The 25,710-nt window shown below is 46.4% G+C and overlaps 1 protein-coding gene across 2 annotated transcripts in view; it reads right to left on the bottom strand.

Moving 5' to 3' along the window:
* Positions 1-10,405, bottom strand: part of MAP2K2 (mitogen-activated protein kinase kinase 2) — an 83,976-nt gene extending 73,571 nt beyond the window's left edge. The window contains exons 1-2 of one of the 2 annotated variants that reach the window (XM_044282612.1): positions 10,344-10,405; positions 2,702-2,801 (exon numbers count right to left, since the gene is read on the bottom strand). In XM_044282612.1, coding sequence (XP_044138547.1) covers positions 2,702-2,793 — 92 coding nt within the window. In that variant the 5' untranslated portion in view covers positions 2,794-2,801; positions 10,344-10,405. Of the gene's footprint in view, positions 1-2,701; positions 2,802-10,214 lie in introns of both variants that reach the window. The other variant, XM_044282604.1, reaches the window with a different exon arrangement.
* Between the last annotated feature and the right edge of the window lie 15,305 nt (positions 10,406-25,710).

Raw genomic sequence — 25,710 nt, 5'->3', positions numbered from 1 at the left:
GACATCCGACCGGCTCCAGTTTTGAGTCTTTTCCCTCATAGACCCTAAAACGATATGTATAGCCTGTGGCCCTTTCACAGAGCTTATACAGTTTGACCCCATACCGGGCGCGCTTGCTGGGGATGTACTGTTTTATGCCAAGGCGCCCGGTAAAATGTACTAGGGACTCGTCTATGCAGATGTTTTGATTAGGGGTATACGCATCTGCAAATCTGGATGACAAATGGTCTATGAGGGGCCGAATTTTATGGAGCCGGTCATAAGCAGGGTGGCCTCTTGGATGACAGGTGCTATTGTCCGTAAAATGCATAAAGCACATGATGGCCTCAAAACGTGCCCTAGACATTGCAGCAGGGAACATGGGCATGAAATGTATTGGGTCTTTAGACCAATATGACCGCAATACATTTTTTTTAGTTAGACCCATGCTGAGGAGAAGGCCCAAAAAAAAATTAAACTCGGAAACAGTGACTGGTTTCCACCGGAAAGGCTGGGCATAGAAGCTTTCCGGATTGGCGGTAATAAACTGTGTGGCGTAGCGGTTGGTTTCTGCCACAACTAGGTCATAGAGATCCGCGGTGAAGAACAGCTCAAAAAACTGAAGGGCCGATCCTAAATGAGCCGTCTCCACGCGAACTCCAGACTGGGCGGTGAAAGGGGGCAATACGGGTGCGGCGGAATCAGGGGATTGCCAATTAGGATTTGCCAGCACCTCTGGGAGACTAAGGGTTCTACTGGCCTGTGAACGCGGTGGCTGCGACAGGGGAGTTATTGCACGTGCCACTGTACCAGCTGGAACTGCCCTTCTGGTGCTCGCCACTTCACCAGGGAATACGGCAGTGCTGGTAGAAGGTCCAGGCTGTGCTGCGCTGCTGGTGTATGCCGCACCATAAACAAGATCAGCGCTAGCACCACTCTGCTGCAAATGAGGATCATCATGCAGGGTATGCAGAACCCTGACATGGGATCGGGTACGTCTGGCCGTAGCAGGGACCTCTACCTCGTCATCCTCACTAGCCGTTAGAGTGCCACTGCAGTCTACAGGTTCATATTCTGAACCACTGGATTCAGCGGATGAGGCGTCCCCATCGCTTTCATCCATCACGGCCAGAATCCTGTAGGCCTCTTCAGCGGAATACCCCTTGTTTGACATTTTGGGTTCACTAAATTTAGGGGGTATTCCTCTGAGACTACCCGGGAAAAAGAGCAAACCTGCCTAGTAAAAAGGAGTGCTTGCGAAGTAAAGCTACGATCGCTAATAAAGATCCAAAAAGCTCAAAAGTGATCTTTATAGCAGCGCAGCGATTTTACAGTGTTTTTGCAGTGATCAGAAAAAAAAAATTCTGTCACTGCGGCGGGGCGGACTGAACGCAAGTGTGCGCACAAGATCAGGCCTGATTGGGCGAACACTGCGTTTTTTGTAGAACCTAAGGTGACCCTAATGTACTCATATAGATCTGATTGCGATCAGTATTGATCACTTACAGATACTATATAGTACTAGTGCTGATTAGCGACAGCGATGACTGCGGTGCGGTGCGGTGGGCGCTAAACTACCTAGCAAGTAGCTAACTACCTGGCAGGGATGAGGGACCCTTACAGGGGGGGTTATCAATGACAGGGGGGTGGACAAGGGGGTGATCAGGGAGTCTAATATGGGTGATCAGGTGCTAAATAAGGGGTTAATAAATGACAGGGTAATATCTAATGTGTAGTGTGGTGTTTGGTGCTACTTACTGAGCTGCCTGTGTCCTCTGGTGGTCGATCCAAGCGAAAGGGACCACCAGAAGACCAGGCAGCAGTTATATCAGACGCTATTTTCAAAATAGCGTCTGACATAACCATTTCATTGGACGATTCAAAAATCTACAGCCTGCCAGCCAATGATCGCGGCCGGCAGGCTGCAGATGAACTTGTGCACTATGCGTTCCTGTGAACGCGCGCTCCTGTGTGCGCGCGTTCACAGGAAATCTCGGCTCACGCGAGATGACGCCAATCGGCGTTAGCGTAGCCTGGGAGCGCCGCGGAGATGACGCCTTTCGGCGTTAGCTTAGCGGTAAGTGGTTAAATCGCATTGCACCCGCACGATAAAAACTGAACGCGATCTCAGACCAAACTGAATGAACTTGCTTGCGAAATCGTGCATTTTTCACTGAACGCATCCGCAACGCATCCGGACCTAATCCGCTCATGCTCGTCTGCAAGGGGCATTAAATGGCCAATTATCAATAAAAAGCGTTCATGTGAAGGCTCATTAGCAATAACCTGACTGAGTATCGGGCCAGGTAATGAGGCCTGTACGCTTTAATGATAGTCTTATCTGTTTGAAAAGATCCATTAAAATGTGTGATTTATACATTTACATTTCTGCCATTCCTGATGTTATTATTCACTGGGGAAGTATTTTCAGAAGTTCTACGCCTATCTTTCCACTCCCCACAGGGAGTGATGGGGTACTGTTTAGACAGGGGACAGTCACCGAAGTGAAACCCACACCTATTGGACATCTATAGCATATCCACAGGATGTGCCGTAAAAGTCCCAAATGGGAATAACACTTTAAACGTTAAGGCTGATCGTTGCATACTTAATTATATGTTAGAATTTACATCAGAATATGTTAGTTACTATAGCATATTCTGAAGTAACAGTTTTGCTTTTGTAATTTTCTTTTGCAAGTCATGAATTTATGCGCACTTACTCTGATGAGCCATCATTTGTCGGAGAAGGTCCTTCAGCTATTGTTGGTGCTATGGTCAGCGTAGGTAAAATCGGTTTCTTTTTAGCTGGCATTTTACCACCTGTAAAGAAACAATTCTCACATTATAATTTTAACAAAAAACAAAGTGAAAACATACATTTGTATAATTTTTTTTTAACAAAGATCAACCCCTTCTCACAAAGATAAAGATCTTATGTTGATTAAAATGAATTAACATTAATTTAACCAGATGTTCACTAAATAAAAAAACTGTAGCAATTGAGTGCAGTTAGACACATTAGTTACCGTATTTTTCGCCGTATAAAACGCACTTTTTCTTCCCCAAAATGGGGGGAAAATGTCCCTGCGTCTTATACGGCGAATGCAGTCAGTTTTACATTGCTGGCAGCGATGTAAAGCGAGCGGGGACTCGGGGAGGGACTGGGAGGAGGAGCTGGGGCCGGAAATAGCGGCGGGGCGGTGCAGTCACTGTACTAAAGGCCCGCCCCGCTGCTCCGGTGTACTAATAAAATATGTCATATTCAATTAATGGTTATTAAATATGCCCCTTTATGCCTAATAGTACCTTAAATCCTAAGCGCATCCGTACAATGCAGGCCGGGCGGGCGGCAGCGCAACTCCCTGATGTCACGTGCCTGCGCCGCCTACTTTATGAATGAAGCAGGCGGCGCAGGCAAGTGACGTCACTGAGTGACGCGCCGCGCCGGCCGCCCGGCCTGCCGGCATTGTACTGAAGCGCTTAGGATTTAAGGTACTATTAGGAATAAAGAGGCATATTTAATAACTATTAATTGAATAAGACATATTATATTAGTATACTGGAGCGGCGGGGGATCTGTGGATGGCACAGTTATGGGCTGGGAGGGTCTGTGGATGACACATGTATAACAAACAGTGTCCGTCATCCACAGACCCCCCCATAACAGTGTCCGTCATCCACAGACCCCCCCATAACAGTGTCCGTCATCCACAGACCCCCCCATAACAGTGTCCGTCATCCACAGACCCCCCCATAACAGTGTCCGTCATCCACAGACCCCCCCATAAGTGTCCGTCATCACAGACCCCCCATAAGGGTCTCCACAGACCCCCCATCATCCACAGACCCCCCCATAACAGTGTCCGTCATCCACAGACCCCCCCATAACAGTGTCCGTCAATCCACAGACCCCCCCATAACAGTGTCCGTCATCCACAGACCCCCCATAAACAGTGTCCGTCATCCACAGACCCCCCCATAACAGTGTCCGTCATCCACAGACCCCCCCGTTCCAAACCCACAGCACACCTTTTGGTTAAAAATATTTTTTTTTCTTATTTTCCTCCCCAAAAACCTCCATTAAAAAGGATTGTATTCACAGGTCCAGTTTGTGTTTTTTTTATTTTATTTTTAACATGTCCTCTCTGATCTTTATTGGTATCACCTTATCCTATAGAAATTAATGGGTTGAATTTAACCCTTTTAACCGTTTAAAAGAAGAACCTGCTCCGGAGTGAAGAGAGCGCAATAGTTTCACACAACAGACACGGAGGGGTTAATGTATGCAATTGGCGATACCGTCAATTGCAAAATTTAACCTTTCAGAATATCTCCCCTGCGTGGCGATCAGGGAGCCATTGGTTCCCTGTAATAGCCTCAGCCAATCTGAAGGAACCAAGTCTACTACAGCAGTAGTTCCAATCCAGGCCTGCAGTGGCAGGGCTCCATAGGAATACAGCACAACTCCCACAGACTGGAATGTTAATTAATTGCAGTATTTGGGGCAAGCAATCTAACAATTACTTTTTAAAGTCCCCTTAGGCTACTTTCACACTAGCGTTAATATTTTCCGGTATTGAGATCCATCATAGGGTCTCAATACCGGAAAAAATACGCTTCCGTTTTATCCCTATTCATTGTCAATGGGGATAAAACGTAACTGAACAGAACGCTCCAAAATTCATTCCGTTCTCATACTGGTTTACTTTTCATCCTGGGTAAATGGGAGGGGGAAAAAATAAATAAATTCTAATCACCTGTCTCAAAACAACTGTACTATTGAAATCTAAAATGTATATCCAGTAAAATCAACAGCGTAAGGCCTCATGCACAGGACCGTGCTGTTTTTTTTTGCAGTCCGCAAACCGCAGATCCGCAAAAAACGGAAGCCGCCCGTGTGCCTTCCGCAATTTGTGGAACATAACAGGCGGCCCGTTGTAGACATGCCTATTCTTGTCCACAATAGGTCATGCTATTTTTTTTTGCGGGGCCTCGGAACGGAGCAACGAATGCGGAGAGCATGTGGAGTGCTGTCCGCATCTTTTGCGGCCCCATTGAAGTGAAGTGAAGTGAAGTGAATGGGACTGCACCCAAGACGCGAAAACTGCGGCTAGAATGTGGACCATAACTACGGTCATGTGCTTGGGCTTGAGGCCTTATGGGGAAAAAAATAAATAAATAAAGCAAAAAATTGCTTCTCAAAAAATATTTAATAAAAAGTGATTACAAAATGGAAAAAAATAAAAAGTTGCGAGGGTCAGAATATGGTGATGCAAAAAAAATAAATCATAATTTTTGTTAAGTTTTTTTTTTTTAACTAGAAAAACTACTGTATATAAATATGGAATTGAAGTAATTATATTGGCCTGGAAAATGAAAAGAACAGGTCAGTTTTAGCACATGGGGAACTTTGTAAAAACAAAACCCTATAAAAAACAATGGCACAATATTAAATAGGGACATTAGAAATTCCAACTTGTCACATATGCGTACACAGCGCTCAGCATTAATGAGTACACGCCCTTCGAAAAGCATGACTGAGTTTTATAGAACATTTGTTTATTCTATAAGGCTACTTTCACACTCGCGTTCAGTGCGAATCCGTCATGGATCTGCAAAAACTCATCAGTTACACCAATACAATTACATGCATCCGTCATGAACGGATCTGTTTTTATTATGTCTTCTATAGCCAAGACGGATCAGTCATGAACATCCGTCATATTATGTCACAGAAAACGGATCCGTCCCCATCGACTTACATTGCGTGTCAGAACGGATCCGTTCGGCTCAGTTTCAGCAGACGGACACCAAAACGCTGCAATCAGCGTTTTGGTGTCCTGTCCGCCTCCAGAGAGGAATGGAGAAGGAATAGAGGCAAACTGATGCATTCTGAGCGGATCCTTTTCCATTCAGAATGCGTTAGGGCAAAACTGATCCGTTTTGGACCGCTTGTGAGAGCCTGAACGGATCTTACAAACGGAAAGCCAAAACCAGGGCTGTGGAGTCGGTAGATAAATGCTCCGACTCCGACTCCTCAGTTTTTTGTACTTCCGACTCCGACTCCCCGACTCCTCTGTATTTAATATGCAAATGTATTTTATACATTCCTTGAAGGAAAGAAAGAAGTTCTTCTAAGCTCTTCTAGCACAGAGAGGTAGTTGGGCAGAAGCTGCTACCTTCTCCTTTGTGTGCTGATCTTCTGCTGAACATCGGGCAGTGGGAGGATCCAGGAAGGGACATTTATTTTAAAACATGATTTCCCTAGAAGAATCCCATAGTCAAGTTTAAAGTTTAAGATAACATTCTGAGTTTACACGTTTTATAGCCTTAGGCCCCATGCACACGGCCGTGTGCGGGCCGTGGAACCGCGGCCTGGATCCCTCCTGAGAGCAGGAGCGCACGGCGTCACTGGTTGCTATGACGCCGTGCGCTCCCTGCTGCCGGCACAGTACAGTAATACACTGGTATAGATCATACCAGTGTATTACTGTACTGTGCCGGCAGCAGGGAGCGCACGGCGTCATAGCAACATACCAGTGTATTACTGTACTGTGCCGGCAGCAGGGAGCGCACGGCGTCATAGCAACCAGTGACGCCGTGCGCTCCTGCTCTCAGGAGGGATCCAGGCCGCGGTTCCACGGCCGTGTGCATGGGGCCTTAGCTGAATGACAGCAGTTTTTCCAATGGTTTACAGCTTCAGTCTTGAACTATTGACCCTCCAGTCCCTTCACTTATACAAGTGTCTCTAGTCCTGCAAAACACATATTTACTTAATCCCTTATCAGTGAGAGGCGAGGTAAACCATGGGCATTGTGTTCCCTGTAACATCAGAACACAACACAATGGAAAGTATATGTATTGCCACTCCAAATTGTGCATTGCGTGCCATATAGTGAAGCATATGAAAAGCATGCTTCTTCACATCACTGAACGCGTTTGTTTTGCGGTTACGTGAGGCACTGCATGCATTGGCCTTTATTCTTACAGTAGAGAAGTCATTAATTATAACTGTTTATGAATTCGGACATTTAAACTTGCTTTTTTTTTTTTTTTATTCCAATTTAAATTTAGTAGGAGTCGGAGTCGGTTCATTTTTTGCCGACTCCAGGTACCCAAAATTGACTCCGACTCCACAGCCCTGGCCAAAACGCCAGTGTGAAAGTAGACTTTACATAAAAGTTAAGTTAATGATATAACTTTCCAAATTTTCAGTACTCCGATGCAAAATTGAATACACCCCATCAAAAACTACATCATCTAGTATTTTGTATGACCTCCATAATTTGTAAGGACAGCACCAAGTCTTCTAGGCATGGAATGAGCAAGTTGGCGACATCTATCTTTTTCTATTCTTCAAGAATGACCTCTTAGACCCTGGATGGACAGTGATGCTCTTCAACTTGTCTCCCCAGAATTCCACATAGGTGTTCGATAGGGTTCAGATCAGGAGACATACTTAGCCATGGAATCATTTTCACCCTGTTCTTCAGAAATGCAAGTGTCCTTAGATGTGCTTTTTGGATCATTGCCATGTTGGCCAAGTGCAGGACAACCAAAGGCAAGGAGTGATGGTAGCATCTTCTACCTCAATATAGAGCAGTACATCTGTGCATTCATGACCCCAGCAGCACTCATGCAACCCCACCTGCCACCACCTTGTATCACTGTAGACACCAGGCATTATTCTTTGTACCGCTTCCACAAATATTTGTCTTGGTCTCATCACTCCAGAGTATAGAGTCCCAGTAGTCTTCATCTTTTTTAGCATGGACCCTGGTAAATTGTAGTTGTGCATGGGCTTTAGGAGAGGCTTCTTTTGTGGGCAACACCCATGCATGCCATTCCGCCACAGTGTACACCATATTGTGTCACAGGAAACACTCAACCAATTTGGCTTTCTACTTCTTCAGCTAACTGCAGTGAACTTACTTCAACCCTTCTCATCAGAAGATGCTCCGGTTTAAGTGTTAGGTGCCATCTCCCGTCTCTCTTCCTGCTCACTGCTGCACTGTCTATGGCAAGCAGGAAGAGAAGCCCCAACGCCCCTTCCCTTCATACAGCTGATGGGCGGGGTGCCGGGTGTCAGACCCACACCGATTTGATATTGATGACATTCATTTCAATGGGGCTGCAAAAGATGCGGACAGCACACCCATGTAAACCCATTCCGCTGCCCCGCAAAAAAAAAAATAGAACGTCCTATTCTTGTTCGTTTTGCGGTTAAGGAGAGTACATTTCTGCAGGAGAAAAAAATAATTATATATCAATTTGCGATCATCAAAAACAGATGTGTCGTCCGCATCCGTTACTCCGTTCCGTAGCCTTGCAAAAATATATAACGTGTTATTCTTGTCCGTTTTGCGGACAAGATTTGGCATTTCTACCATGGGACGCCTGTTCCGTACCACAAATTGTGGAAGGCACAGGGGCAGCTTCCGTGTTTTGCAGATCCACAATTTGCGGACTGCAAAAAATGGAACGGCCGTGTGCCTGAGGCCTTATCCTAATGCATTCTGAATAGAGAGCATCAGGATGTCCTGAGTTCAGTCTTTTTGCCTTTTCAGGACGGAGATAATACCGCAGCATACTGTGGTTTTATCTTTGTCCAAAATTCCGGAACACTTGCCAGAAGACTACTTGAAATGCATTAATGCCGAGTGTGCCCATGCTCAGACCGCAGAAAATGTGGAAAAAAAATAAATGCTGGATCCGTTTTTCTGGATGACACCAGAGAGACGGATCCGGCATTTCAATGCATTTGTCATACGCATCCATCAGTTTGCATAAGTGGAACTGCCTGCCGGAATCCTCTGCCGCAAGTGTGAAAGTACTCTTAGGGCCGCTTCACACGAGCGGATGCCGTGCGTGGCATCCGCTCCGTGAAAGAGTGCCAAGACCCGCTGCAGACTGCAGAGGCACGGAGCAGTAACATGACTGTTAATGCTCCGTGCCTCTCTGTGATCTCTTTACTACGAAATCACAGTGACAACTGTGATTTCGTAGTAAAGAGATCACAGAGAGGCACGGAGCGTTATCAGTCATGTTACTGCTCCGTGCCTCTGCAGTCTGCAGCGGGTCTTGGCACTCTTTCACGGAGCGGATGCCACGCACGGCATCCGCTCGTGTGAAGCGGCCCTTAGACTTTCAATGGGCATGTTTGGTCCTCATCACAGACCAAAACAGGGAATGCCCGACATATGAATAAGCACACGGTGTGCTGTCGGAATCTTTTGTGGCCCTATTGAAGTGAATGGGTCCACAGCCGATCCACAAAAATTGCCGATCGGAAGCGGACAAAAAAAACACGGTTGTGTGCATGAGCCCTAAGACTGGCTACATGGCAACATGTGTAGCACAGCAGCAAACCTTAAAAAAATCGTGTGGCGAGTAGTGTTAAGAATTCCATTATGGATTCAGCTACCACAGACCATAAGTTATGGTAGCGGAATTCGTTATAGAGTTCTTAGATAATCCGAACGTGAAACCACAAGTTCGCTCAACACTAGTGAGGAGTCTGCAGCTAGCCGTTACACGACTATCTTAGATCTGTGATCGGACTGGAAAACTCTGTCAAGATGTTCCCGCTATCAGCCGCACCAGGAACTGCTGCATGCAACGGTTCTTATCTGGCTAAAACCTGCCGGAAAGCGGCCAGATCCCATGATACTCAATAGGGATCTGGTGGTCATCGAAGACCCAACAGTCTTGGATTCTTTGCGGCGGTCGTGATGCAGTGGCAATCATTAGACGCAACGCTGCAATGTTACAACACAACCTGTTGTGGTCATTCTTATTAGAAGTCGTAAGGCTCGTCTCACATTTTTCTCAGAAGTTATTACAACTACAGCACTTATGTTGGTGCAACAACGTACAGGATTCATAACTACGAGAACAGGGAAAACCACTCCCATCATTGTAAATATCCATACCATTGGTTGTCCCAGTTGGTAGCACACAATGGAACACTAGGCAAATCTTTATTGGCATTACAGAGGGACAGTGTGGGATCAAGTTGTCATGCCAAGGCTAACAATATGTCAGCAATTGTTGAGCTATACAATGTGAATGGACGGCAATGAAGAGTGACATGGTCACACAGCCAGTGCTAGGCTGAGGTAATCACTTCCACATTCCTGTCAGCCACATACTGCCGGGCAGAACAGATAACTGCACGTATCCTGCTGAAGAAATCTGTGCCTCTACTACACGGCAATGCCTGAAAGCGCTCACCCGGGCTGCTGCTTCTACTTCCGTGTCAGGCCGCGTCCATAATCCGCTGACTAGAAGGCCGCAACTCCAGGCCGCGGCTCAGAGGCCTGCTTAGTCCGGTCACAGCAGTGAACAGCCAAAGTTGGTTACCTGACGGTGTAGATGTGTGTTTCCATCTCGCTCGGGAGCGCGCACGTACTGGTGGAAGCTTCTTCCGCCTTCTGGGTCCTAGCGCACACTCCGTAATGGCGCCGACGACCTACCTATACTGTAGGCGAGATCCCTTTTTCTGCTGACAGTTTTTGAGCTCTCGCGTAAACTTGTGTAATTGAGACTCGAGTATGAATTCAATACATTGCTTGATCCGATAATCATATGTGTCTCCTCATATAATGGCCCATCTGCTATGTAATAAAAGCACTGAGATACATTACACCTACAGGAGCTTTTGTGACATCCCATTCTAAATCCATAGCTATAAATATGGAGTCAGACCCCGGTTTTGCAGCTAGGGGTTGCCACCAGCCAGGTCGGTAATGTCCTTTCTGGCGCCGGTATTTTTTTCTACCATCAATAATAATTGCTGGTATTTCCCAATGTGCACTTGCTACTATTATGTATGAGCGCTTCCACTGTGTAGCGCTCATTAGTACAGCCTTTGCCCCCCTCTTCTGCTTGTGTTTAAAACAAAACCTCACCTCGTCCATTTGATTGTGCCACGGTGAACACTCGCACTCACTGGATGCACAGAACAGGACCTGCACTCCAGCGCCATGATGTTTCACAGCATTGACTGGAAGCAGCAGGACCTGCGAAATGTCCTGTCCTGAGATTCCAGTGAGTAGCGAGTGTTCACCGTGGCACGATCAAATGGAAAAGGTGAGTTATTTTCCTTTTTTTGCACAAGCAGAGAATAAGGCATTAGGGGCACTAATGGCGGCATTAATATTACTGGCAGGCACTAATGAAGGTATTAGTAGTACTGGGGGGACTCAGGGGCGTAGCTAAAGACTCATGGGCCCTGGTGCAAGAGTTCAGCTTGGACCCCCTTCCCTCAGTGCTTTGTGTGGTCAGGGGCAGGGGAGCACATAGCTTTCATGCGGCCTGAGGCAAAAATTGAAACGCCCCCCCCCCCCCCCATACCAAATTCCTGACCTAACCCCTTCTCTCCAGCCAGAGGTGTAACTTGACCAGTGTGTACTTTCTATAATACGGGTGTCTTCTTATGGTACAAGGGTCTTTGGGCCCCATCAGGCTCCTGGACCCGGTAGCGACTGCTTCCTCTGCACCCCCTATAGCTACGCCCCTGGGGGGACTAATGGGGGTATTATTAATTGTGGGGGAACTAATGGAGGCATTAATATTACTCAGGCACAAATGGAGGCATTATAAATTTTGGTGGGCACTAATGGAGGCATTAATATTAATGGGGGACACTAATGGAGGCATTAATATTACTGAGGGGCACTAATGGAGGCATTAATATTAATGGGGGCATTATTAATACTGGGGGCACTAATGGAGGCATTCATATTATTACAGAACTGACAAACAGATGCTCAAAATAAAGAATATGTTTTTTTTTTAAATATATATTTCAGTTCTTTTGACAGATCAGAAGAAGGAAAAACAAACCGGTGATATGAACGTGGACTAAGGCTACATGCACATGAATGGCTGTGTAAGGCTACATGCACACGGCCATTTTTAGCACCAATGAAAGTCTATCGGGCTATTCACAGCGCTGTGTTTTTTTTACCAGCCAGGGAGTAGAGCTTGTCAAAAAATAGGACATGGACCCCAGCTGATCCTGGGGAGAGGTCATCAATATTAAACCGCTTCTCAACCGCTTTAAAGGGAATCTGTCACCTTGATTCTGGACCATTAATACATAATTAGTATTGCACATATGGAGCCCACATCACTATTTTTGATTTTCCTACTGCCCCCTGCCCCCTGCTGTCAGCGCTAAGAACTGCATTGAAATACATTGTCAGCACTGCAGTGTATGCAGTTATTAGTCTTCTCCCTTATGTTACCACAGCATAGCAGTCCAGACTTTGTACTTCTGTGCGGATGAAGGGGGGGGGGGTTACAATAGGAAAAAAAAATACTCCTTATCTGCAGGACTACTGATGTATTACTTAAGATAATAGCCCAAAATAAAAGTGACGGATTCACTTTAAAACAGGTGAAAAATTAGCTTTATTTTCAAAAAGGGGTGAAAAACTCAATATGCTAAATACCACCCTGGTGTTAAATAACACCCTGTGTTGAGCCACACACCCACAACCCCCCCACCCCCACCCCCGTTGGGGTGTGGCTTAACTTGACCGGTATTTTTTGTTGGTAAATGTGGCAACCCTATTTGCAGCCAGAGTAAGGCCTCATGCACACGACCGTTCAGTTTTTTGCGGACCGCAATTTGCGGACCCACAAAGCACGGAAGCCGCCCGTATGCCTTCCGCAATTTGCGGAACTGAACAAGTGGCCCATTGTAGAAATGCCTATTCTTGTCCATAAAACGGGGCCACAGAATGGAGCAATGGATGCAGACAGGAAGGTTTTAGGGCAATTTGAGGGAAAGGTAGGGCAGGTACAAGACCACAGGCCATCCACCATCAGGGTGTTCCTGTGGGTTGAGGCATTAGTGAGGGTCCCCGTAGGGATAGCGTGGCCCCCCAATGTCACAGCGGACCGGATACAAGATACACAGAAAATACACAAACAAGTGTCTAGGCAAGAAGCTGGGGATACAGGTCAGCTCCTGACAAATCCCTACCAGCTTTCCCTAGACTTCTATGCCCACGTTTAGACCCTTAAGGTGGGAATAACGTGTCCTTGTGCCTGGGCTGAAGATACCCTAAAATCCCTAAGATGGTGAAAGGGGGAAAGAGGCAGCGTGCTCCCTCAGAACCTGGAGGGGCAGAAGTCTCTCTAACAGCCTAGACCGACAACCACAAGAAAACAAAAAACAACTTATCTTTACTGAGCAGGAACAGCAACTCCTTCCTTCTTTCCTTCCTCAGAGCCAGACAGAAGCTATAACCCGCACAGGACACTGGGAGTGGGCGTAATTTAAACTCAAACCAACAACCACACCCAGTGCACCTGAAGGGAGGCGGATATAGCTCAACTCCAAAACAAAACAAAAAGGCTACACATGTGCTGCTAATCTGGCAGACCTCCGCACATAGCCTGAGCAGGGCATGACAGTACCCCCCCTTCTACGGGTGACCTCCCGACACCCCGGCCAAACTTTATCCGGGTGGGATCTGTGAAAATTCCTCACCAATCGGCTGGCACTAACATCCACAGCCGGAACCCACATCCTCTCCTCAGGGCTGTATCCCCTCCAGTGTACCAGATACTGAAGGGAACCCGAAGAACTCTTGAGTTGAGAACTCTGGAGAACTCGAACTCTAAATTTCCATCAACCAGAACAGGGGGAGGAGGCAATGGCGATGGTTCCATCGGTTTCACATATCTCTTCAGTAAAGACCTGTGGAACACATCATGAATCCTCCAAGTCTGCGGAAGATCCAGACGAAACGCTACTTGATTGACCACCGCAGATATTTTGTAAGGTCCAATAAATCTTGGACCTAGTTTCCAAGATGGTACTCTCAGTTTAATATTTTTAGTAGATAACCACACCAGATCACCCACACACTGGTCCAGACCAGTCATACCAGTCATAAGCCATTCGCTTATACCTCTCACCCATCTTCTCCAAATTCACATGGATCCTCCGCCAGATAGAAGACAAGGCAGAAGAAAATCTCTCCTCCTCTGGCATCCCAGAGGAACTAGTCCCAGAGAAGGTACCAAACTGAGGATGAAATCCGTATGCGCCCAAAAATGGCGACTTACCCGTGGAATCCTGCCTATGGTTATTCAAAGCAAACTCTGCTAGGGACAAGAATGAGGACCAGTCCTCCTGATTCTCAGCCACAAAGCACCCCAAGTAGGTCTCCAGGTTTTGATTAGTACACTCTGTCTGCCCATTCGACTGCGGATGAAAAGCCAAAGAGAACGAAAATGGAATGCCAAGCCGAGAGCAGAACGCCCTCCAAAACCTGGAGACAAACTGCGTGCCCCTATCAGAAACCACATCCGAGGGAATGCCATGCAATTTCAGGATATTATCCACAAAAATCTGACCAAGATTTTTGGCATTGGGCAGACTGGCTACATAACGATACAAAGTGAGCCATTTTACTAAAACGGTCAACAACCACCAAAATTACAGTTTTCCCGGAGGAACTCTGCAGATCCGTAATAAAGTCCATAGACAAGTGCGTCCAAGGACGAGACGGAATAGACAAAGGAAGAAGTGAACCAGCATGTTGAGTATGAGCAACTTTGACCGTGCACAGGTTTTACAAGCTGCTACGTAATCCTCCTCTTACGTAACCCGGGCCACCAGAACCTCCAGGACACAAGATCAAAGGTGGACTTACCACCAGGATGTCCAGCAAGGACAGTATCGTGATGTTCCTTAAATACCTTGTATCGCAGTCCATCAGGAACAAACAACCTCCCTGGGGGACAAGAACAGGAGCCCCCTCCTGGGCTCCCAACACCTCCATCTCCAATTCGGGATACAGAGCAGAGACCACTACCCCACCAGCCAAAATCGGAGCAGGATCCTCTGAATCACATCCCCCAGGAAAGCTGCGAGACAACACATCAGCCTTGATGTTTTTAACCCCGGGCGAACAGTAACCACAAAATTGAACCTGGTAAAGAACAGTGACCATCTGGCCTGTCTTGGGTTCAGACGCCAAATTCTTATGATCCGTATATACTGTAACGGGATGATACGCCCCCTCCAACCAGTGATGCCATTCCTGAAAGGCCAATTTGATGGCCAGCAATTCTCTATCTCCTACATCATAATTCCTCTCGGCGACCGAGAGCTTCTTGGAAAAAAAAGCAACGGAACCCATTTGCCAGGAGATGAACCCTGCGACAGCACTGCTCCAACCAATGCATCAACCTCCACCATGAATAGCTGAGACACATTAGGCTGCACCAGAATGGGAGCAGACGCAAAACATTCCTCAATAGCCGAAAAGGCCTGCAATACCTCCTCCGACCAGACAGAGATATCGGCGCCCTTCTTAGTCATATCGGACAGAGGCTTCACAATGGTAGAATAGTTCAAGATACATTTTCTATAATAATTAGTAAACCTCAAAAACCGCATCAAAGCTTTCTGATTCTCCGGTCGGTCCCATTCCAGAACCGCCCGGACCTTTTCGGGATCCATACGAAAACCGGAGTCAGAAAGCAGATATCCCAGAAACGGAAGCTCCTGCACAGAAAACACACATTTCTCCAATTTGGCATACAGTTGTGTTCAAAATTATTCAACCCCCAATGCTGTAAAGGGTTTTAGGGAATTTAGTGTACATTTGTAATTGTGTTCAGAATGAAATCTTAGGGCTCTTTCACACTTGCATTGTCCTGATCCGGCATGTACTCCACTTGCCGGAATTACACGCCGGATCCGGAAAAACGCAAGTGAACTGAAAGCATTTGAAGACGGATCCATCTTCAAAATGCGTTCAGTGTTACTATGGCAGCCAGGGCGCTATTAAAGTCCTGGTTGCCATAGTAGTAGTGCGGCTCCCGGGGTCGCTCCAGAATGACGTCAGAGCGCCCCACTGCTCCCCACTACACTTTACCATGGCTGCCAGGACTTTAGCGTCCCGGCAGCCATGGTAACCATTGAGAAAAAGCTAAACGTCGAATCCGGCAATGCGCCAAAACGACGTTTAGCTTAAGGCCGGATCCGGATTAATGCCTTTCAATGGGCATTAATTCCGGATCCGGCCTTGCGGCAAGTGTTCAGGATTTTTGGCCGGAGCAAAAAGCGCAGCATGCTGCGGCATTTTCTCCGGCCAAAAAACGTTCCGGTCCTGAACTGAAGACATCCTGATGCATCCTGAACGGATTTCTCTCCATTCAGAATGCATTAGGATAAAACTAATCAGGATTCTTCCGGCATAGAGCCCCGACGACGGAACTCTATGCCGGAAGAAAAGAACGCAAGTGTGAAAGAGCCCTTACAAGGACTTTTTAAAGAACCAAATGCAACTAAAATTACATCAATTGTTTTTGTAATACAGTATTAAATGTTTTTTTTGTGATTTCTTCATTGACACAATTATTTAACCCCTTAAAGACTACCACTCTTAAGAACAGAGGTTCATTCAAGTGTTTTCGATCAGGTATTGAAAACACCTGTGGATGTCAAGGAGCAGCAATCAAGCATAATAAGCACCAATCAGGCAGATTTAAAAGGACTGTGATACTCAGCTCCTTCTAGACATTTACTGGTGTGTTTACAAACATGGTGAAGTAAAGAGAATGGTCCAGGAAGACAAGAGAAGAGGTGATTTCTCTTCACAGGAAGGGCAATGGCTATAAGAAGATTGCAAAGATGTTAAACATACCAAGTCACACCATAGGAAGCATCATTCGCAAATTCAAGGAAAAGGGCACTGTTGAAACGCTACCTGGTCATGGCAGAAAGAAGATGCTGACTTCGACTGCTGTGCACTACCTGAAGCGCAAAGTGGAGAAAAGTCCCCGTGTGACTGCTGAGGAACTGAAAAAAGATTTGGCAGATTTGGGTACTGAAGTTTCAGCTCAGACAATAAGGCGCACACTGCGTAATAAAGGCCTCCATGCCAGAACTCCCAGGCGCACCCCCTTGCTGTCTCCAAAGAATAAGAAGAGTCGACTGCAGTATGCCAAAAGTCATGTGGACAAACCACAAAAGTTTTGGGATAGTGTTCTGTGGACTGATGAAACAAAATTAGAACTGTTTGGGCTCATGGATTAACGATATGTTTGGAGAAGGAAGAACAAGGCCTATGAAGAAAAGAACACCTTGCCTACTGTGAAGCATGGCGGGGGGTCAATCATGCTTTGGGGCTGTTTTGCTTCTACAGGTACAGGGAAGCTTCAGCATGTGCAAGGTACCATGAATTCTCTTCAGTACCAGGAGATATTGGATGAAAATGTGATGCAGTCCGTCATAAACCTGAGGCTTGGGAGACGTTGGACCTTTCAACAGGACAATGATCCCAAGCATACCTTCAAGTCCACTAGAGCATGGTTGCAGATTAAAGGCTGGAACATTTTGAAGTGGCCATCACAGTCACCAGACTTAAATCCGATTGAGAACCTCTGGTGGGACTTAAAGAAAGCAGTTGCAGCGCACAAGCCTAAGAATGTGACTGAACTGGAGGCTTTTGCCCATTGTGAATGGGCGAAGATACCCGTAGATGGCTGCAAGACACTTGTGTCAAGCTATGCTTCACGTTTAAAAGCTGTTATAACTGGAAAAGGATGTTGTACTAAGTGCTAAGATTGAATGTCACTTGGGGGTTGAATAAAACTGATAATGATGTGAGCACAGAAAATACATTTGTGGTTATTTCATTATAAATGTTATGTTATATTTGTCTGACTTACAAGTGTCTCTTTGATTTAATTGTAAACAAAATGACTGAAATGATCAAAATCAATCTGGCCAAAACACTCAATTTCAGTGAGGGTTGAATAATTTTGAACATGTTGAGGAAGGGTTGAGACGCATGCATATATATACATATATGCATGCAAACACGTGCATGCATGTATGATATATATGCATGCATTAATCACGTTATAGGAGGATGTGCGCAGATGTTCCCAGCATCTGCGCACATCTGCCCTTAGTGGCCCACAGGGGCTCATGGAGGCCCCTGTGGGATACATGTGACCCCTTTTAAAATGTAGGGGCTTGTGTCCCCCTTATAATGTAGGGGCTTGTGCCCCCTTATATGGTCAACTGTGCCCCCTTGTCATCTATGCCCCCTTATCATCTATAATCCCCCTTAGAATATGATTAATGTATACATGTGTATGGATGTGCCCCAAGCATCCATACACATGTATATTATACAATGTTCCCCCCCCCCCTACACCTGAAACCAGGTACATCGGTGTGACTGTGCCCCAAGCATTCACATCGATGCAATCTGGCTAATTGCATCAGAATGACCGGACAAGGGTCTGGTCATCCTGATGTATACAAAGAGCTCAGATTCAACAGAATCTGAGCCCTTTGTTGTAATTACCTCCAGCTCTGCTGGAGATAATTGTGCATGATAGAAGAAGGGGAGAAGCCTCCCCTCCTTCTATTATGCGCATTCCGACAGTGTGACTACTATCTGCTGAAGCGCGTCCCCGATGTGATGCGGGCCGGCGCAGTGACGTAATATCACTGCGCCGGCCCACGTGAATGATGGGCGGCCCGGCACTCAAGTTAGTTAGGACCAGACCCCCCCCCTTACCTAGAGGAGAGCGCATCCTGCGCTCAGGTTAGGGTCAGGGCCCCCACGTGCAGAGGAGGATCGGGACCCCCCCCACCTTGAAGCAGAGCGCGTCCTGCTCTCCGGACAAGAGAGGCCTAACCGGACCTCCACCCTGATCGGTTCCCCCCCTCCGGCTGAGGACCCCTACCAGCCCACCCGCAATCGGCGCTCAGGAACGAGCAGGACCCCTGGAGCAAATAAACCTTAAGTATCACCCCTTATCCCTACCACTATACTGACCCCCCTACTGAACCCTTATATCTGATTAACCCCAGAATTCCCCTGGGTTACGCCTGCATTCCCCTGGTTAACCCCCTGCATTCCCTGGTTAACCCCTGCATCCCCTGGTTAACCCCTGCATCCCCTGGTTAACCCCTGCATCCCCTGGATAACCCCTGGTTACTACATTTGCAGGGTATACTGTGTAGCCCTGCAATACTGTATTTGTGTCGGTGGCCTGCATACACCCCTGCAGTGCCACCGTTAACCCTTGTCGTACCTTAGGGATAGAATTAGTCAGGTGAGGTGGGTTGTTATATACTTGTATGTGTGAACTGTATAGTTAGTTTATGGGTGGAATTTGGGAATGTGTAGTGTAGTTTAGGCTGTGTATTTACTGTATATCGTGTGCGTCAGGTGTTAATAAATACAGTTATATTTGTACACTTTATGTAGCGTGTACTTGTTAGCGGTAGTGAGTTAGTTAGGCGCATGCAGCTAGCGTAGTGATTAGTGTAAAGTATAGCGAAGGTATTGTGTTGTTATTATATAAAGGCATAAATAGGCGGAGTCATCACGAGACGGCTCCTCCTATTTATGAATATTAATTATCGATATTTACATAAATATTGGTGATTAATATTCCCCCTTTACATTGGCGAGTCAGGCCCAGTGTTTAGATTTTGAAATCTGTGTTTGGTTTTGAGGTTAGAGGTCGGTTATACTGTAAATTATCAGGCAAGAGAGACGCGGTCAGTGGTCTGAGCGTCTAGGACCTGATAGTTCGGACAGGTAACGCGACTCTTCCTTATGGTGTTTGAGGCTAGAGGTCGGTTATACTGTGAATTGTCAGGCAAGAGAGACGCGGTCAGCGGTCTGAGCGTCTAGGACCTGATAATTCGGACAGGTAACGCGACTCTTCCATATAGTACCAAACGCAGATCAAAATCTTTAGCAGAGAATCTATGTTCTATCTGTGAACTAATATTTTAGTATTTGCTTTACACGGTCACCATCGCTGGGGTAAGAGAAGAAGGATACGTCACGGAAAGAGATCCATCTTTGTTGGAGGTACATACAAGTCCGGCTGGTCGGGAAGAAGCGAACCGGAAGAAAAGGACTTCTTTCAAGCAGCTGCAAGGGATGGAAAAGTACAGCACCAGCAAGAAGATGGAGGCTCAGAAAAATGTGAGTATGAACTTCTCCACAAAAAACAGCACTTTTAATCCCATTGTTCCTACTACATACAAATCCGCTGAGCTGCTGTGGTCCGCTTTACTGGACCAGGCTTACGCTCATGACCGGGTTTGTATTAGTAGGAGTGTCTTGAACAAGGCCACCAAATGGCTTCAGATGCTAGCCAAACTCGTTCATACGTTTGAGGCTAGCATCTGTAAGCCAAAGGAAGTGGCGCTGGTGTCTCAGTCAACGGAGACAAATCCTCCGGCCGTTCACTGCCAGTGCTGTGCCAGTAATTCAGACCAGGTTTCGGCACTGCGGGCACAGCTGGCGGAGAATGTGCAGTCTACTGTTGACCGAGATGCGCAAGTGGCTAGGTTAGAGTCACAGTTAGTAGAGCTGCAGAGGCAGAAGGAGGAAATTGAGGCTAAGTTGACTCAGTCTTTTACTGAGGTCAAGGCCTTCAAGGAGCAGACTGCCTCTACTGATGTGACGGTAGCCAAATTGAAGGCTCAGGTTGCTGTAAGCTCCCAGATAATGACTGGCATGCCGGCCCTTTCTTTTCCCGTAAAGTCAGGGTCGGAATCTCCCAAAACTTTGCCCTATGCAGGGCAAAAAGGGGGGAGAGTAGTCTGTGACAGGCCAAATCACCAGACCAAGCCTGTCCAGACTAACAGAGATTTTTCCCTGACTTTGGGGAAAAGGAAGATTGTGAAAAGTGCCTCCCTGAAGATGGAACAATTCAGGGAGCACGGTTGCAGTGTGGACGGACTCAAGCCACGCCGGGCAAACATCAAATGTTTTGCGTGTGGTGGCTTGGGTCATATAGCAAAACACTGCAAAACACACAAGACAGTAAGCCCAATCAGGTGCTTCAGGTGTGTGAACAAAGGACACATTGCAAGGAATTGCCCTTGTGCAAGTAATTGCAATGTGTCCAGTGATGGGATTCAGGTAACAAATTGTGCAGTGGGGTCTAGTCAGCTTGGCCATAAAGGCGTTACCTCTCAGCGACACATGACTCATTAGGCGCTGAGGGATGAATGGCCAAGCTAGGCTAGGCAACATTTGACACCCCTGTACAGTTTGTTCCCTGTGTATGTCCATGTTGTGTGTTTTTGTTGTCTGTTTGTATGTTCTTGTTGATGGTGGTAGTCCTTGTCTATGAATGTGTTCCACAATGCTGATTTATGTAGTGTTGTAAGTCCTGTCTGCTGTTTTTGTTTCATTCTGTGTCCCCTTGGAGTGGAACAGTGTTATACTGTGGATCGAGAACGTATAGGTTCGCAAGCAGATAATTTCACACGGGAAATCCTGCTGGTCGGGAGAAGGCATAAGGACCTTCTCCATGCAGCACACAAAGGATGATGTGATATTATTCTGGGCAACCAGGGTTTCAGATCGATACAGATAACACTGTTGTGCTCAAGGTTTTCGTTAGGGCTGTGTTGCGCTAGGGACTGGGGCGGACAGACAACATTGGTGTAATGTTGTGCTGCGCACTTAATTCTGGTCCGAGCAGGTAGCACAGCTCTGATAGGGATTGGACGCGGAGTGTTTGGCAGCAGAGTGTGGACTGTGTTCTTGTGTTGTGGGGTCCTGGGGAGCCAGGGCATGCCTATACCACTGGTTCTGTGGGCCTCCACAAGACGGGATCACAGGGGGAAATTAGCCTGGGTACACATGAGTGGACAGGGATGCGGTGCCATCAATAACAAGATGGTGCTTTGTCCACAGAACTCCAGTTATCCTAACCTAGTAGGGTGGCCATCCTTATCTGTTGGTGCAGAGGGATGTGTAGCAGAGGACGCGATCCTCTCAAGGTAGGGTGTTCAGACACCAGTGTTAGGATAACGAGGAGTCCTGTGAGATAAAGGGCAGCCCAATACCTTTCTCTACCCATGGGTCAAAGGTATTGGTGCTGAGAATTTTTTGTACATTTAACAGCACTGTTAGGGGAGAAATTCCCCTGGGAGCGCCTGGTATTTTCTTCTGCCATAGGTGTGTTTTATGTGGAGCGGAAGAAAAAACCAGGAGATGCCACAGAAGAGGCCAGCTATTCCCCCTGACACTCTTGTGAAGCTCCAGAGGATCCCACTGGATTTTGGCAACCAAGCGACCTCTGTCTAGAGGTGTTCTAGAGATGGAAGACTGTGCCACAATCCAGCGGGAGCGTTATCTCAGACTCTGGAGGAAGACTTGGAGACGTTCGGGTGGAAGAGCTTATCACTTGTTTCACCCAGTGAAACTTCTTCTGGTTCTGGTGATCGTCATCTACATTAGACTGTGTATCGGAGGGTCAAGGGACTTATTGACCAAATACACCAGAACCAGACAGAACTTTACAGAACTATCTGGAGGAGGAAGCTCAGGACATAACTCAAACATTGTTCCTGTAGCCAAATATTGTATGGACACACTTTGTTTCCTATGAGGGTTCGGGACGTATAACCTATACTACCCTGAAACCCCATAGCACATTGTATTTATTGATTTTGTTTGTCGGTCGATTGTGTACCCATGGACACTCTAGGTGCAAATGTGTGACAGCCTATATTTGACTGTACACATTTGCATCCTATAGTCGTTTCCCATTGACACGGGGGTCTACGACCTACCTGTGTCTTTGGAGGTAGAGAGGAATGCCAGGTTGCGTGAGGCTCTATGGGTACAGACATATAATGGAATTTGGTGGTGTTGGGAGGGATGGGACATGTATTTTGTGTGAATGGGGATAAGGTTAGGTCACAATAGGGACAGGCATCCTTTGTTTGCCTTTTGCCACCTTGAACCCTGGAACGGTGAAGTTCTTAAGGGAAGGGCTGGATGTGTAGTGTAGCGGAGGTGTTCTCCGCAGTAGAATTTAGGTACTATGACATCACCGCTTAAGAGTCTGACCTGCCTTGTAAAGACCTATTAATCTGTCCACGGGAGAACCGCACCAGTCAAGATGGAAACAGATGTTGGACGAAAGTTGTGATTAAAGAAAGTTGGGACTGAGGTTGTGAGGGTGAACCCGCTCCAGATTCCTTGGAGGCGGGCCATACCTGAAGATCGGCAGAATTACCGAGAGACTGTGGGGGTGTGGTCACTCCAAAGTGGGGGTGACCGACACTAAAAGACTGTTAAAGAAAGGCCAGATAAAGACTGCGAGGGTGAACCCGCTCCAGATTCCTTGGAGGCGGGCCATACCTGAAGATCGGCAGAACTACTGAGAGACTGTGGGTGTGTGGTATCAAAGTTCCAGCGAGAAGAAGACGGTGTATCCTGTGGACGGAGGAGTAGGTTACGGTGAAGGGCAGGTCGGAGGAAGCTGGATTAGGGATGTCTAAGTACCTAAAGATCATTGTGCACTACAGTTCTTCCTGAACTTCCACCCAGGATGGGGTTGAGGAGGGGGGCAAATACAAACCGGATTCCAAAAAAGTTGGGACACTATACAAATCGTGAATAAAAACTGAATGCAATGATGTGGAGGTGCCAACTTCTAATATTTTATTCAGAATAGAACATAAATCACAGAACAAAAGTTTAAAGTGAGAAAATGTACCATTTTAAGGGAAAAATATGTTGAATCAGAATTTCATGGTGTCAACAAATCCCCAAAAAGTTGGGACAAGGCCATTTTCACCACTGTGTGGCATCTCCCCTTCTTCTTACAACACTCAACAGACGTCTGGGGACTGAGGAGACCAGTTTCTCAAGTTTAGAAATAGGAATGCTCTCTCATTCTTGTCTAATACAGGCCTCTAACTGTTCAATCGTCATGGGCCTTCTTTGTTGCACCTTCCTCTTTATGATGCGCCAAATGTTCTCTATAGGTGAAAGATCTGGACTGCAGACTGGCCATTTCAGTCCCTGGATCCTTCTCCTACGCAGCCATGATGTTGTGATTGATGCAGAATGTGGTCTGGCAATTTCTTGTTGAAAAATGCAGGGTCTTCCCTGAAAGAGATGACGTCTGGATGGGAGCATATGTTGTTCTAGAACCAGAATATATTTTTCTGCATTGATGGTGCCTTTCCAGACATGCAAGCTGCCCATGCCACACGCACTCATGCAGCCCCATACCATCAGAGATGCAGGCTTCTGAACTGAGCGTTGATAAAAACTTGGGTTGTCCTTGTCCTCTTTGGTCCGGATGACATGGCGTCCCAGATTTCCAAAAAGAACTTTGAATCGTGACTCGTCTGACCACAGAACAGTCTCCCATTTTGCCACACTCCATTTTAAATGATCCCTGGCCCAGTGAAAACGCCCGAGCTTGTGGATCTTGCTTAGAAATGGCTTCTTCTTTGCACTGTAGAGTTTCAGCTGGCAACGGCGGATGGCACGGTGGATTGTGTTCACTGACAATGGTTTCTGGAAGTATTCCTGAGCCCATTCTGTGATTTCCTTTACAGTAGCATTCCTGTTTGTGGTGCAGTGTCGTTTAAGGGCCCGGAGATCACGGGCATCCAGTATGGTTTTACGGCCTTGACCCTTACGCACAGAGATTGTTCCAGATTCTCTGAATCTTCGGCTGATGTTATGCACAGTTGATGATGATAGATGCAAAGTCTTTGCAATTTTTCGCTGGGTAACACCATTCTGATATTGCTCCACTATCTTTCTGCGCAACATTGTGGGAATTGGTGATCCTCTACCCATCTTGGCTTCTGAGAGACACTGCCACTCTGAGAAGCTCTTTTTATACCCAATCATGTTGCCAATTGACCTAATTAGTGTTAATTGGTCTTCCAGCTCTTCGTTATGCTCAAATTTACTTTTTCCAGCCTCTTATTGCTACTTGTGGAAATAAATGAGCGAGCACTCTTCTATGGCACTCACTCAGATTTAATGATAAAAATTGCAATAACAAATTAATCAAACAATAAATAACACACTTAAAATACTATAAAATATTACCAATGGTATAAAATAAAATAATGGTCGACCATATATACGCCACTAATTGTAGGCAGCAATACAATGATGTATATATGAGGTCCAATGGCGTCCACAATGAATGTTAGATAAAGTGACAGTGCAATAAAGATTAAACAATAAATATCTGTGCTAATAACATAAGATATTAAATAGCAATATCTTAGTGAACAGTAAAGTGATGAATGGGTGCGACAATCTTATGAAAAAATTATCTTATGAAAAAATAGGGGACGCCATATAGGGCCAAGCGCTGGATAATTGTGTGCACTAGTAAACTTGCGTTCCTTCCTGTAGAAATTGAAATTCGGTATATAGTCCGCAATCAACCGCAGTTAAGAGTCCAACAGTTGTTTGTATTCGGTTGGTTAATAATATATCCTGAAAACGCAGTCTATAGTAGCTGTATGATTCTCACCGCTGTCTGGAGGTTATTCCTTGCTAGGAGTAAAGTGTCTTACCTCCTATGTTAGCGTGTTGCACGGTCTTTTTCTTGATACGATGCAGGAGTTCAGCTGGAGACGCTGTTACGTCCTCACAGCTCCCAAACTCTGGTAACCTAGCCCAAATCTCGCGGTATTACGGGTGGGACAGCAGTCCGATCTCCGTACTCACTGTGTTCAGGGCAATTGAGTTGTTACAAGGTTGCAGTCGTTACAAGGTTGCAATCTTTAAATCTTTCTGTCTTTAGAGCATGGCCATGCTAGGAGTTCTCTTTATGGAGGTTCCAACAGAGTGTCTGATAGCCCTACCACTGAGGAAGGGATTGGTACTATCCCGAAACGCGTCTGGGCTATCAGACACTCTGTTGGAACCTC

The sequence above is a fragment of the Bufo gargarizans genome, chromosome 1 (genome assembly GCF_014858855.1).
Source record: "Bufo gargarizans isolate SCDJY-AF-19 chromosome 1, ASM1485885v1, whole genome shotgun sequence".
Lineage (NCBI taxonomy): Eukaryota > Metazoa > Chordata > Amphibia > Anura > Bufonidae > Bufo > Bufo gargarizans.
This window is presented reverse-complemented; position numbering and strand designations above follow the sequence as displayed.